This window comes from Bombina bombina, chromosome 12 (assembly GCF_027579735.1).
Source record: "Bombina bombina isolate aBomBom1 chromosome 12, aBomBom1.pri, whole genome shotgun sequence".
NCBI lineage: Eukaryota > Metazoa > Chordata > Amphibia > Anura > Bombinatoridae > Bombina > Bombina bombina.
In genome coordinates, this window is record NC_069510.1 from 152,325,016 (window position 1) to 152,340,000 (window position 14,985).

Consider the following 14,985-nt stretch of genomic DNA (forward strand, 5'->3'; position numbering starts at 1 on the left):
GCTTCTCCTTTCTCGTTGGTCCTTGGTCGAATGACTGGGAGTGACGTAGAGGGGAGGAGCTATATGCAGCTCTGCTGGGTGAATCCTCTTGCACTTCCTGTTGGGGAGGAGTAATATCCCAGAAGTAATGATGACCCGTGGACTGATCACACTACAGAAGAAAGGAATTTATCAGGTAAGCATAAATTATGTTTTATGCTTACCTGATAAATTTATTTCTCTTGTGGTGTTTCCAGTCCACGGCCCGCCCTGTCATTTTAAGGCAGGTATATATTTTTTTTAAACTACAGTCACCACGGCACCCTATGGTTTCTCCTTTCTCTTGCTTGTCTTCAGTCGAATGACTGGAGGTGGCAGTTAGGGGAGGAGCTATATAGACAGCTCTGCTGTGGGTGATCCTCTTGCAGCTTCCTGTTGGGAAGGAGAATATCCCACAAGTAATGGATGATCCGTGGACTGGATACACCACAAGAGAAATAAATTTATCAGGTAAGCATAAATTATGTTTTTACTCTGTTTCCCCTTAAGGTTGCATTACATTTGGCAAGAACTAAAACTCTCCGATAAAGATGTAGGGACAAAGTGGATGTTGATTAACCAGAACAGTACGTTTTGGAGTTTGTGGGGTAAGCAAGACATTTAGTCATGCTTTCACAGAAGCAGATTTTACACACGCACACTACTTAAATAGTCTATTCATGCCAGAAAAACCAACATGCAAAAGAAAATCCTTCTGGTTACAGAAATTAACTGGACATTGTCTTGTTCAAGTCTCGTTTTGCCCCAGTGTTCAGTCACAACGACCTGACAAGGCAATCAGGAAATAAACCTATTTCTACTGGTGGAAGACTGTCCTGTCCAGGCTTTTGTATTTTGAGACTGTTCATGGAAATGGAGGAAAGGCTCCATGTTGGATTACATATTGGAAAGTTTCAGAAGTTCAAATCCAACCCGTTCGTACCTGGTACATCGAAAAAGCTTTAGCAGAATTGGCGAGACTTCCATCCTTGCTGGGTAGCTTCTGAAGGAGGATACCAGCGCATCTGAGCGTGAAGTGCTGCAGCAGCAGCCGCTGCAGCTGGATATGTGAATACAGCATGTGGGATGGCTGGTGTCAGTTCTGTGGTGTATAGTGGGTAGGGAGCCCAGCCTTCTGGTGACGCTGGGATAAGTGCAGCACTTGTCAGGTCGTATGGATCTCGTGCAATGAAGTGTGCTCCAAGTGCAGGGTGGAGGATAGTGGGGTTGGGTGTAGCCATTAGTTTGTTCTTTGCCATTTTTGTGTTGGCCTTTGCAAACTCTAGCCGTAAAGTCTGTGGCTTTTCTGGGTCAAAACGGATGCCATTTAGTGCATTCTTTGCAGCTTCATCACCAGCTCTATTGTCAAAGGTGACAAAACCAACAGGCTGTTTTGATGTTAGCTTAATCAGTGATCCTTCATACCCCTTTCACTTAAATGGTCAAAAAAGCAAGTAAAGTTCTCTTGGTTTGATGTCATTTGGGAGGCCACTGACAAATAGGGTTCGTACCTCTTCGTCTATAGTATTATTATTATGTTCCGTTTCTGGCATCATGGTACTCATTGTGTATAAACCAACAGCTGATTCCTCTACAGAGTCCACGGTGGCTAAATGTTGGGTTTCCCTATGCTGTAAAGTCTTTGGGTTAATGTAGTTATTAGAGCCTATGAACCAAACTCTTGCTGAGCTTTCGTTTCAAGTGACTTTAAGTGCACAGTGAAGGTGCGAGCGCTATACTTGTGGTGTAGAGCAGTGTGTGAGTGCAAGGAGAAAGTGCAGTGTATAAGTTCCTATTACTTCTTCTCTTGTTGTATAAGTTCCTATAACTTATTCTCTTGTTGCATAAGTTCCTATTACTTCTTCACTTGTTGTATACGTTCCTATAACCTCTTCTTCTCATGTTGTATAAGTTCCTATAATTTCTTCTCATGTTGTATAAGTTCCTATTACTTATCTTGTTGTATAAGTTCATATAACTTCTTATTTTGTTGTATAAGTTCTTATTACTTATTCTCTTGTTGTATAAGTTCATGTTACTTATTCTCATGTTGTATAAGTTCCTATTAATTCTTCTCTTGTTGCATACATTCCTATTACTTCTCATGTTTTATAAGTTCCTATTACTTCTCATGTTGTATAGGTTCCTATTACTTCTTCTCTTGTTGCATATGTTCCTGTTACTTCTTCTCATGTTGTATAAGTTCCTATTACTTCTTCTCTTGTTGTATAAGTTCCTATAACTTCTTCTCTTGTTGTATAAGTTCCTATAACTTCTTCTCTTGTTGCATAAGTTCCTGTTACTTCTTCTCATGTTGTATAAGTTCCTATTACTTCTTCTCTTGTTGTATAAGTTCCTATAACTTCTTCTCTTGTTGTATAAGTTCCTATAACTTCTTCTCTTGTTGTATAAGTTCCTATAACTTCTTCTCTTGTTGCATAAGTTCCTGTTACTTCTTCTCATGTTGTATAAGTTCCTATTACTTCTTCTCTTGTTGCATAAGTTCCTATTACTTCTTCTCTTGTTGCATAAGTTCCTATTACTTCTTCTCTTGTTGCATACGTTCCTATTACTTCTTCTCTTGTTGCATAAGTTCATATTACTTCTCATGTTGTATAAATTCCTATAACTTATTCTCTTGTTGTATAAGTTCCTATAACTTCTTCTCTTGTTGCATAAGTTCCTATTACTTCTTCTCATGTTGTATAAGTTCCTATTACTTCTTCTCATGTTGTATAAGTTCCTATAACTTATTCTCTTGTTGTATAAGTTCCTATTACTTCTTCTCTTGTTGCATAAGTTCCTATAACTTCTTCTCTTGTTGTATAAGTTCCTATTACTTCTTCTCATGTTGTATAAGTTCCTATTACTTCTTCTCTTGTTGCATAAGTTCCTATTACTTCTTCTCATGTTGCATAAGTTCCTATTACTTCTTCTCTTGTTGTATAAGTTCCTATAACTTATTCTCTTGTTGTATAAGTTCCTATTACTTCTTCTCTTGTTGCATAAGTTCCTATTACTTCTTCTCATGTTGTATAAGTTCCTATAACTTATTCTCTTGTTGTATAAGTTCCTATTACTTCTTCTCTTGTTGTATAAGTTCCTATTACTTCTTCTCTTGTTGCATAAGTTCCTATAACTTCTTCTCTTGTTGCATAAGTTCCTATAACTTCTTCTCTTGTTGTATAAGTTCCTATAACTTCTTCTCTTGTTGTATAAGTTCCTATAACTTCTTCTCTTGTTGTATAAGTTCCTATTACTTCTTCTCATGTTGTATAAGTTCCTATAACTTATTCTCATGTTGTATAAGTTTCTATAACTTGTTCTCATGTTGTATAAGTTCATATAACTTCTTTTCATGTTGTATAGTGCTGAGGTCCTGCTTTGCTTTACTGTGATCTCATTAAATTTCACTGAAATCTTGTGAGATTTCATAGTAAATTTCCTTTAACTGAGGTGGGAAATAACATGACTGTGCCTGCACATGCCAAATGCACACTCCCTTGCAAGTTCTGGGACTGGATTGGCTGCTTAAAGTACCTTTAAAATGGGATGTGGCTACTGAGGAAATTAAAGTAAAAGGTGAGATTTTCTAGTCAGCTTTTTACAGTTATGCTGCATCACTTTTGTGTGCTTCAACATTTGGGTATCATGTCCCTTGAATTTCTATTTAATTTGCTTCATTCTCTTGGTATCCTTTGTTGAGGAATCAGCAATGCAATTGGGTTACCCAATAACCTGTGGCATGTTTAGCCACCAATCAACAGCTCTTGAACCTACCTAGGTATGTTTTTCAACAAAAGATACCAAAACAATGAAACAAATTAACAGAAGTAAGCTGGAATGATGTCATGCTCTCTCTGAATCATGAAATAAAGAATATGGGTTTCATGTCCCTTTAATAGTTCATGTTCTTTGCTACTGGTTGGCAGGGCCCCTAGTATTACAGCGAGGTGTAGAATACTGTTTGAGTTAGGAGAATACAGATTTACAAACACACAGACACCCCTATTTTTTTGTTGATTTATCTTTTTCCCCCTTCAGGAGCCTGACATCCTCATCAGACTCACAGTATGCTGGCTTTGTTTGCTTTCAGTGCAACGCATGATAAGGTTTTCTAGCCCCATTGTCTTGGGAAGAAGGGACAAGACTTGCCAGAGTCTGGTTAGAGGTTTGTAAAGCCACAATACAGCCATTGTCTCCAGCTGAATAACTGTGGCTGGTTTTTGTATGACCAGGACTAAGGCATTGGCTATGAACGGATTCCTTCTTAGCGTGAAAGGACACTAATCCATGTAAATACAGCCAAGGAATAAAGCTATACAGAAAAAGGGAGAGACTGCTAAGCAGGAGGTCAGAGGTCAGCAATTTAACCTTTAACCTAACAAATGAGAAGCATGAATTGGTTTACAAAAGGGAGCTCCTGTGATCTGTCAGTTTTTCTATTGGGGATGAGACTAGAGTAGAAAACTGACAGGCACAGCCATTTAACTGCAGGGTAAACTGCACAGAACTTGCCCTGGCATTAGGCTCTGTCTATGACCATATGGAATGGTCCCATATACCAGCGTTTCTCAGCCTCTTCAGTAGCCAGTACCCTTATAGGTAGAATCTTTTTCCTTGTTACGCCCCAAAGTGACAGTACAAGAGTTGTCTTCAGTGCTTTAAATGCTTTTTTAGCACCTCATCGGGGGCTCCTTGCTGACCCTCGTCGCCAGCCCCCTGTTTACAATATAGATATATAGAGAATAAAATAGATCCATAGATGCCTATGTTGTCTAGGCTATGACGCTGACTGTACAGCTTATGATTGGCTGTACTGCCCCTCATTAAAAACATTTTTTAAAGGAAAGTCGGAAGGTAAATATTTAACAGTCTGTAGTGCAGAATGCAGATGCCTTTAAAGCACTGCAGAATGCGGAAAATCTTAAAGGGAGAAGAAGCCCAAGTTTTCTTTCTTTCATGGTTTAGAAAGAGAATACAATTTTAAACAACTTTCCAATGTATTTCTATAACCTAATTTGTTGAAAAGCACATCTAAATAGGTTCAGTAGCTTCTGATTGGTGGCTGCACATAGATGCCTTGTGTGATTGGCTTAATCATGTGTATTGCTATTTCTTCAACAAAGGATATCTAAAGACTGAAGCAAATTAGATAATAGGAGTAAATCATTTTCTATCTGAATCATGAAAAAATATTTTGGGTTTCATGTCCCTTTAACTACAACTGTTAAATATTACTAATTTAAAAAAACAAAAACCCTGCACAATTATATAAAAAATAAGTAAACCCTGCACTTCTTAAAGGGACATAAAACACTACTTTTTCTTTCACGATTTAGATACAGCATATCATTTTAAACTTGGTGATTTACTTCTATTATCAAATGTTCTTCATTCTTTTTGTATCTTTTGTTGAAACGCAGGGACGTAAGCTAAGGAGCCTGCACGTGTCTAAAGCACTGTTTGGTAGAAGTTATCCATTTGCACTAGAAGGCAGCACTGTTTCCTGTCATGTAGTGCTGCAGACAGCTACCTAGATATCTCTTTAACACAGAATATCATGGGAACAAAGCAAATGTGATTATCAAAGTAAAACTGAAACTTAAAAATTCTATGTTCTGTCTGAATCACAAAATAATTTTTTGGGTTTCTTATCCCTTTAAATCTGCACACATTTACTTTAAAGAGACATGAAACCCATATTTTCTTCCTAAACGGGAAGAGTCCACAGCTGCATTCATTACTTTTGGGAATTCAGAACCTGGCCACCAGGAGGAGGTAAAGACACCCCAGCCAAAGGCTTAAATACTCCTCCCACTTCCCTCATCCTCCAGTCATTCTTTGCCTTTCGTCACAGGAGGTTGTCAAAGAAGTGTCAGAAGATTGAAAATAGTCTTTTATGGAGGGTAGTACTCTTCGAAATGGGACTGGAGTTTTAAGTAATCCTATCAGCCTCTCAGTGAGTGAATGGATGAAAGTTAGAGTCCGGAGAAGCAGGGAGTGTCGTTTCTGCGAAACCATCCCGACTCATATTAACAGCTCCTTGGCAATCAGCGTTGACAAGTTTCACTGCCTGCCTTTATTCACTCAAGTTCATGTCAGAAGCGATTCTACTATCTGTCACACTTGAAGGGCCGTGTTCCTGTTCCACGGCGTAGATTCCAGTAAGATTGTTTCATTTTATTTCAATATGTGAATGTAATGTTAACGAAAGAAGTCAGGGTCCCAGTGGGACTCCTTTATCTTATGGAATCAAGGGTTAATATTTCCTGTGGGGTTATTGAACAGGGGAGACTTTAATCATGTTTGTTATGTGATTCTGTCTGCTAATGTGTAGTGATACTTGGGCTTATGGCTATTCGGAACATAAAGGCCTTATCATCAGACTGCGCGGTCCTTTTGGACTGGTGTGCCTCTTTCCATCTAAAGGGGAGGAAAGTCCACGGCTTCATTCATTACTTTTGGGAATAAAGAACCTGGCCACCAGGTGGAGGCAAAGACACCCCAGCCAGAGGCTTAAATACCTTCCCCACTCCCCTCATCCCCCAGTCATACTTTGCCTTTCGGCACAGGAGGATGGCAGAGAAGTGCCAATGATTCAGAGTAGTCTCTTATGGAGGGTAGTCCTCTTTGGAATGGGACTGGAGTTTTAAGTAATCCTGTCAGCCTCTCAGTGAGTGCCTGGGTGAAAGTTAGGGTCCGGAGATGCAAGGAGAGTCTTTCTACAAAACCATCCCGACTCATATTAACAGCTCCACAAGCAATTAGCGTTGCTGCCTGCTTTCTACACTCAAGTCCATGTCAGGAGCAGTGCTTCTACCTGTCACACTTGAAGGGCTGTGTTCCTATTCCACGGCATAGATTCTTGTAAGATCGTTTCATTTTTATACATAATGATAACACAGAAGACATGGTCACAGTGTGGCGCCTTTTATCTTAGAGAATCAAGGGTTAATATTCCTGGTAAGGGGATTATTGAACAGGGGGGGTTTATACATGATATTGTTTATTGTGTTATTGCTGCGTTATGTATGAGATGAGTCTCTGGCAATGGTGGAACTTTCAGGTTGACTTCCGGGAGTATTTACGCTGCCGGTTTTGGTGCATTTCTCCTTAGTGCAGGGGCGGTCCTGCGAGGCATCCCATGTGACCGGCTGTGGCAGTCTCAACTTCCTCTGTTGATTTGCGGCGCAGGAGACGAACGGTTTCTGTATTCCAGGTCATAGGAGTTGGTGAGTGCCCTGGCCATTGAAGTATAAAGGTGCCTGTTTATTAAATTGTCTAGTCCATAATAAGCCCAAGCTATGGAGGACTCTGATGCGTTGGAGGGTACTCCCTCTTTATCAAAGTCTCATGCCTGTGTTTATTGTGAGGAGGTTCTTGTAAATCAGCCTGCTCAACTTTGTTCCACATGCCTCGATAAGGTTGCGACATCTAAAAATAAAGGGATGTCTAGTACTACTGAGCCGTCCACCTCTGAGGGTTCCCCGTCCCATGAGGTGCGTTCCCTGCTTTCATCTCTGAGTGCACATGCAGCGCCCCAAGGTCCAACCGTTACGCCTACGGGAGAGATTTGTTGGCCGTCAGATTTTGCGGATCAACTGCAAATGGCGGTATCGAAAGTGATCCATGCCTTACCACATTCTGCTAAGCGCAAGCGTAGGGCGTATCAGAGCGGCCAGGCCCAGGGGTCGTCTACGCCTATGGAATTGCCAGAGGCGTTATACGATGACGAGGCCCACTCAGACTCTTCGGAGGAGGCTCCCTCTGGGTCGGAGTCCTTGTCATCTCATCCTCCGGCTGCAGAGGAGCCTGACTGTAGGTTTAGGATGGAGAATTTGCGCTTTTTGCTGAAGCAGGTGCTTGCTACTCTGGAGGTTCTGGAACCAAAGCTTCCGGAGGAACCTTCGATTCCTAAGCTTGATAAGGTATACGAGGACAGGGTGGTGCCCCAGACCTTCCCGGTTCCTGTTAAGATGGCTAATATTATTTAAGAAACTGTTCCTTGTCCCGGACTCTCGGCTCGAGCTGTGGGGGACTGTCTCTAAGTTGGACGTTGCTATTTCCACGCTCGCAAAGTGGATGACTATTCCTCTCATGGATAGTTCGTTGTTTAAAGAGCCCAAGGATAAAAAGTTAGAAAACATGTTAAGGAAAATGTTTCAACACACAGGGTTTGTTTTTCAACCGGCAGCGGCTGTAGCAGCGTTTGCCAGAGCTGCGACATATTGGTGTGAATCCCTGTGTGAGATGGTCAAAAGGGAGACTCCCATTGACAAGATACAGGATAAGATTAAGGCCTTAAGGGTAGCCAATTCTTTAATTTATGACGCCAATATGCAAATTATTCGCCTGAACGCAAAGGTTTCAGGATTTTCAGTTTTAGCTCGCAGGGCTCTGTGGCTGAAATTTTGGTCTGCGGACGTGACCTCGAAGTCGAGGCTGTTGTCCCTACCATTTCAGGGAAAGATTCTGTTAGTTCCAGGTTTGGATTCGATCATATCCACGGTTACGGGAGGCAAGGGAGATTTCTTACCGCAGGATAAGAAGGCTAAGCCTAAAGGATCTACTTTTTGTCCCTTTTGTGCGGACAAGGCCCAGCGCCAGCAGCCCGCCTCGAAAGCGGATCAGTCCAAGGGAACTTGGAAGACTGTTCAGTCTTGGAATAAGTCAAAGCAGAACAAGAAGCCCGCCAAGACAAAGTCGGCATGAAGGGGCGGCCTCCGACCGGTCTCCGGACCAAGTAGGGGGCAGATTGTCTCTCTCCTCTGAAGCCTGGTTGCAGGACGTTCAGGACCCTTGGGTTCTGGAGGTTGTTGCCCAGGGTTACAGGATAGCATTCAGATCCCATCCGCCCAGGGGCAGATTCCTCCTGTCAAACCTGTCTTCAAGACCGGAAAATAAAGAGGCCTATTTAGAATGTGTGATGGATCTCTCCTCTCTAAGTGTTATCGTACCAGTACCTCTAGCAGAAAGGGGTCTAGGGTACTATTCAAATCTTTTGATGGTTCCAATGAAGGAGGGAACATTCCGCCCGATTCTGGACCTAAAGTGTTTAAACAGGTTTCTGGCTGTTCCATCGTTCAAAAAGGAAACGATCAGATCTATTCTGCCCCTATTTCAAGAGGGGCAGTTCATGACGACAATAGACTTGAAGGGTGCTTACCTTCATGTTCCAATTCACAGGGACCACTTCAAGTTCCTAAGATTTGCATTTCTGGACCAACACTTCCAGTTTGTGTCCCTTCCCTTCGGTCTGGAGACATCCCCCAGAGTCTTCACAAAGGTTTTGGGGGCGCTACTTGCAGTGGCCAGATCCAGGGGCATTGCTGTGGCGCCCTATTTGGATGACATACTAGTCCAGGCGCCGTCGTTCAGCCTTGCAGAGGATCTTTTGAGGGCTCTTTTTTTACTTGCGCCAATCTCACGGTTGGAAGATCAACTCAGGAAAGAGTTCCCTGGTTCCCAGCAACAGGGTGGAGTTCCTGGGCACGATAATAGACTCTATGTCCATGAAAATATTTCTCACAAATCAACGACGCAGAAAGATTGCGTCCACCTGTCTTGCCCTTCATTCCTTCTTAAGCCCTTCGGTGGCTCAGTGTATGGAGATGATGGGGCTCATGGTTTCCTGCATAGACGTGATCCCTTTCGCCAGGTTCCGTCTCAGACCTCTTCAATTGTGCATGTTGAGACAGTGGAACGGCGATCATTTAGATCTATCACAGAGGATATCCATGGATGCTCAGACTAGGGACTCCCTCTCTTGGTGGATCCGTCCAGAGCATCTGTCCCTAGGGACATCCTTCTTGAGACTGTCCTGGGAGATTGTGACCACAGATGCGAGTCTCGCAGGATGGGGAGCTGTTTGGGGTGCCAGAATGGCACAAGGAAGATGGACCCTGGAGGATTCTCTCCTTCCGACAACATTACCTTGGTGGCTTACATCAACCATCAGGGGGGTACAAGGAGCTCCCCAGCAATGAGGGAGGTGTCTCGGATTTTTGAATGGGCAGAGTCCCACAGATGCTTGCTTTCAGCGATCCACATTCCAGGTGTGGACAACTGGGAAGCGGACTTTCTCAGCAGGCAATCCTTCAATCCGGGGAAATGGTCTCTTCACCCAGAAGTGTTTGCGGAGATTTGTCTCAGGTGGGGAACGCCAGAGATAAATTTCATGTTGTCCAAACTTAATTGCAAACTACCCTTATATGGGTCGAGATTGAGGGATCCCCAGGCAGAGCTGATAGATGCTTTAGCGGTGCCTTGGGGATTCAGCCTAGCTTACATTTTTCCACTATTACCACTTCTATCTTGTGTAGTGGCACGCATCAAACAGGAGCAAGCTTCGGCCATCCTGATTGCTCTATCATGGCTGCAAAGGACGTGGTTTGCGGATCTGGTAGGGATGTCATCCTCTCCGCCATGGAGGTTACCCTGTCGTAGGGATCTGCTGGAACAGGGTTCCTTTCAACATCAAAATCTCGTTTCTCTGAGGCTTACTGCGTGGAGATTGAACGCTTAGTCTTAGCCAAGAGAGGTTTTTCTGAAAGTGTGATTGACACTCTAGTTCAGGCAAGGAAGCCAGTCACTTGTTGCATCTACAATAAGGTGTGAAGGACTTACTTGTCCTGATGTGAAAAGCATGGATATCCTTGGCACAAGGTGAAGGTATCTAGGATTCTGTCCTTTATCCAGGAGGGTTTGGAGAATGGTCTTGCCCCTAGTTCCTTAAAGGGACAGATTTCGGCATTATCAGTCTTGTTGCACAGGAGACTTGCTGAGCTTCCTGACATTCAATCTTTTGTTCAGGCTCTGTCTAGAATCAGGCCTGTCTTTAGGCAGTCTGCTCCCCCATGGAGCTTAAACTTGGTCCATAAGCTATTGCAGAGGGTACCGTTTGAGCCTATGCATTCCATTGACATTAAGATTCTGTCCTGGATGGTTCTCTTCCTGTTGGCTATTGCATCGGCACGCAGCGTATCTGAGCTTGCTGCCTTGCAATTCGAGCCTCCTTACCTGGTTTTTCATGCGGATAAGACAGTTCTTCGCACCGGTTTGGTATTTCTTCCCAAGGCGATGTCTAACCTTAACATCATTTAGGAAAAAATTGTTCCTTCTTTGTGTCCTAAACCTTCGTCTTCTAAGGAGAAGTTACTTCATAATCTGGATGTGGTTCGTGCCTTGAAGTTCTATCTTCAGGCTACAAAGGGTTTTAGACAGTCTACATCTCTTTTTGTGGTGTATTCCGGGAAGTGCAAGGGGCAGAGGGCCTCTTCTACTTCTTTGCTTTTTGGTTAAGGAGTTTGATTTGCTTGGCCTATGAGACAGCAGGACATAAACCTCCTCAGAGGATCACGGCTTATTCAACTAGAGCTCTGACTTCATCTTGGGCCTTCAAGAATAAAGCCTCTATGGAGCAGATTTGTAAGGCAGCTACCTGGTCCTCCTTGCACACTTTTACAAAGTTTTACAAATTTGACGTTTTTGCTTCTGTGGAAGCTGTTTTTGGGAGAGAGGTTTTACAGGCTGTGGTGCCCTCAGATTAGGGTCTGCCTTTTCACCCTCCCGGTTTCATTCAGTGTCCTCTAAAGCTTTGGAATATGTTTCCCAAAAGTAATGAATGAAGCAGTGGACTCTCCTCCCCTTTAGATGGAAAACATAAATTATGCTTACCTGATAATTTGATTTCCATTGTGTGGAGGAGAGTCCACGGCTCCCGCCCGTAACTCGGGTGGGCGGACCTAAATTTAATTTTTCTTCTGGCACCATGTATACCCTGATATTTCTCCTACTGTTCCTTGTTCCCTCGACAGAATGACTGGGGGATGAGGGGAGTGGGGGAGGTATTTAAGCCTTTGGCTGGGGTGTCTTTGCCTCCTTCTTGTGGCCTGGTTCTTTATTCCCAAAAGTAATGAATGAAGCCGTGGACTCTCCTCCCCACGATGGAAATAAAATGATCAGGTAAGCATAATTTATGTTTTTGCTAACTTACAAGGTGCACCTCGTGACTGGGTGTGGTCACATTGTAATTTCATTTCTGAGTGGCAACGGAGAGTCTGTTCGTTAGTTGTCTGGTTCACAGGAGGTGGTGAGTGCCTTTGGCTGGGGTGTCTTTTCCTCCACCTGGTGGCCAGGTTCTTTATTCCCAAAAGTAATGAATGAAGTCGTGGAGTCTCCTCCCCACGATGAAAATAAAATTATCAGGTAAGCATAATTTGTTTTCTTCTACAAGATACGACGAGTCCCCGGATTTCTTCCTTACTTGTGGGATATTAACCTCCTGCTAACAGGAAGTGGCAAAGAGCACCACAGCAGAGCTGTATATAAAGCTCCTCCCTTCCCTCCACCCCCAGTCATTCTCTTTGCCTGTGTTAGTAATAGGAAGAGGTAAAGTGAGGTGTTAATGTTAGATTCTTCAATCAAGAAGTTTTTCATTTTAAATGGTACCGGTGAGTACTATTTACCTGAGGGAGATATGGAAGAAGAAGATTTCTGCCCTGAGGTTGATGATCTTAGCAGATGTAACTAAGATCCATGTTGGTTCCCACAGAGCTTCTGAAGGTAGTGCAAAAGAAATCTTCAGTGTGGAGAACGGTTTCATGCTACAAGCAGCATTGAGGTATGTTCAGTCTTTTATTTCTGAGGAGACTTGATATATCAGAACTGGCTGATATTTTTTCCCTGCAAGGGAAGGGGTAAGCAGTAGACCTGTACACAGAGGGTATTACTGAAAATCCTGTGTTTATATCTTTATTTGACATAGTACTGGGCTGAAAGCAATATTCAATGGGACACTGGGAGAGGCAGCTTGATTTTTTTTATTTGATAAAGCAACAAATAGTCAGTATGGCAGCAGTGTTATAGTAGTGTTTAAGGGGACCACATGGCTTACTTTGCAAACCGCTTCGGTTATACATACTGGTAGAACGACGTCCATGATGGTTTACTCTGACTGAGAAGGCAGCAGGCATTAGCTCTGGTGGGGCCTAAACTTGTGTTCTGTTCACCGGATCGTTGTCGAGTCATTTTGCAGTACCCTGGGGGCAGGTAGGTGCCACAGCAGAGCTGTGGCGAGGTGCAGGGGTCATTTTTTCAATTAAGATATATTTTTTGCTATAAAATGTCTCTTAGAGGTTAAATTCACCCTTTGCTCATAGGGTGCAATCATTTTTGGCCAATTGAATCATCATATTTAATTGTGTAGCGTTATTTAACGTTTTAGGCAGTTAAGGAAAAATTGTGCGCTTTTCTATTTCTTAAAGGTGCAGTACACATTTTTAAAAAAATAGTTGAAATCAATAAATAAGGTGTTATACGACTATTGTGGTTATTACTAGTCTGTTCAACATGTCTGACATTGAGGAAACTAATTGCTCTATGTGTGTAGAAGCCATTGTGGAACCCCCTCTTACTTTGTGTACCTCTTGTACTGAAAAGGCCTTACAATGTAAAAAGCATATTTTAGGTAAAGAAAGTGTGCCTAAGGATGATTCTCAGTCTGAAGAGAATCAGGATATGCCATCCAGTTCTCCCCAAGTGTCACAACCTTTAACGCCCACACAAGCGACGCCAAGTACCTCAAGTGCGTCTAATTCTTTCACTCTGCAGGATATGGCTGCAGTTATGTCAACTACCCTTACAGAGGTATTATCTAAATTACCAGTGTTACAGGGTAAACGCAGTAGGTCAGGTATTAATGTGAATACTGAATCCTCTGATGCTTTATTGGCTATTTACGATGTACCCTCACAGGGCTCTGAGTTGGGGATCAGGGAATTGCTGTCTGAGGGAGAACTTCCAGACTCAGGAAATATGTTACCTCAGACAGATTCAGACGTCATGTCCTTTAAATTTAAGCTTGAACACCTCCGCCTGTAAAATTTTGTAAAATGGACAAATATCTAGAGGTGCCTACTTACACTGATGTTTTTCCGGTTCCTAAAAGAATTTCGGAAATTATAAAAAAGGAATGGGACAGACCGGGTATACCGTTCTCTCCTCCTCCTACTTTCAAGAAAATGTATCCCACATCAGACACCATTCGGGACTCTTGGCAGTCGGTCCCTAAGGTGGAGGGAGCTATATCTACCCTGGCTAAGCGTACAACTATACCTATTGAGGACAGTTGTGCTTTCAAAGACCCTATGGATAAAAAGTTAGAGGGTCTTCTAAAGAAATTATTTTTTCATCAGGGTTTTCTTTTACAACCTACAGCTTGCATTGTTCCAGTTACTACTGCAGCAGCTTTTTGGTTTGATGCTCTAGAAGAGTCTCTGAAGGTTGAGACCCCTTTAGAGGACATTTTGGATAAAATTAAGGCTCTCAAGCTAGCTAATTCTTTTATTACAGATGCCGCCTTTCAAATTGCTAAATTGGCAGCGAAAAATGCAGGATTTGTCATTTTAGCGCGTAGAGTGTTAAGGCTAAAATCGTGGTCTGCTGATGTGTCATCAAAATCTAAGCTCTTAGCTATTCCTTTCAAGGTCACGCCCTACCTCAGGATAAGTCTGTTAAGATGAGGGGTAAACAAAATATTTTTCGTTCCTTTCGAAACTTTAAAGGAGTACCCTCTGCTTCCTCTTCCTCCACAAAGCAGGAAGGGAATTTCGCTCAGTCCAAATCCGTCTGGAGACCCAACCAGGCTTGGAACAAAGGTAAACAATCCAAGAAGCCTGCTGCTGCTACAAAGACAGCATGAAGAGGCGGCCCCCGATCCGGGACCGGATCTAGTAGGGGGCAGACTTTCTTTCTTTGCCCAGGCTTGGGCAAGAGATGTTCAGGACGCCTGGGTATTAGAAGTCGTGACCCACGGGTATCAACTGGAATTCAAGGATTCTCTCCCAAGAGGGAGATTTCTTCTTTCACGTTTGTCTGTAGACCAGATAAAAAGAGAAGCGTTGTTACGTTGTGTAAAAGACCTCTCTACTATGGGAGTAATTTGTCCCGTTCCAAGACTGGAAC

General features: G+C 42.8%; 2 protein-coding genes across 2 annotated transcripts in view; one reads left to right on the plus strand and one right to left on the minus strand.

Annotated features, from left to right (window-relative positions):
* Positions 1-14,985, plus strand: part of DENND1A (DENN domain containing 1A) — a 1,966,771-nt gene that overhangs the window by 40,044 nt on the left and 1,911,742 nt on the right.
* LOC128642849 (RNA-binding protein with multiple splicing 2-like) lies at positions 932-1,769 on the minus strand. Its single transcript, XM_053695695.1, is given in 1 exon segment — positions 932-1,769. A coding segment is annotated over 1 exon segment (603 nt). The 5' UTR covers positions 1,584-1,769; the 3' UTR covers positions 932-980.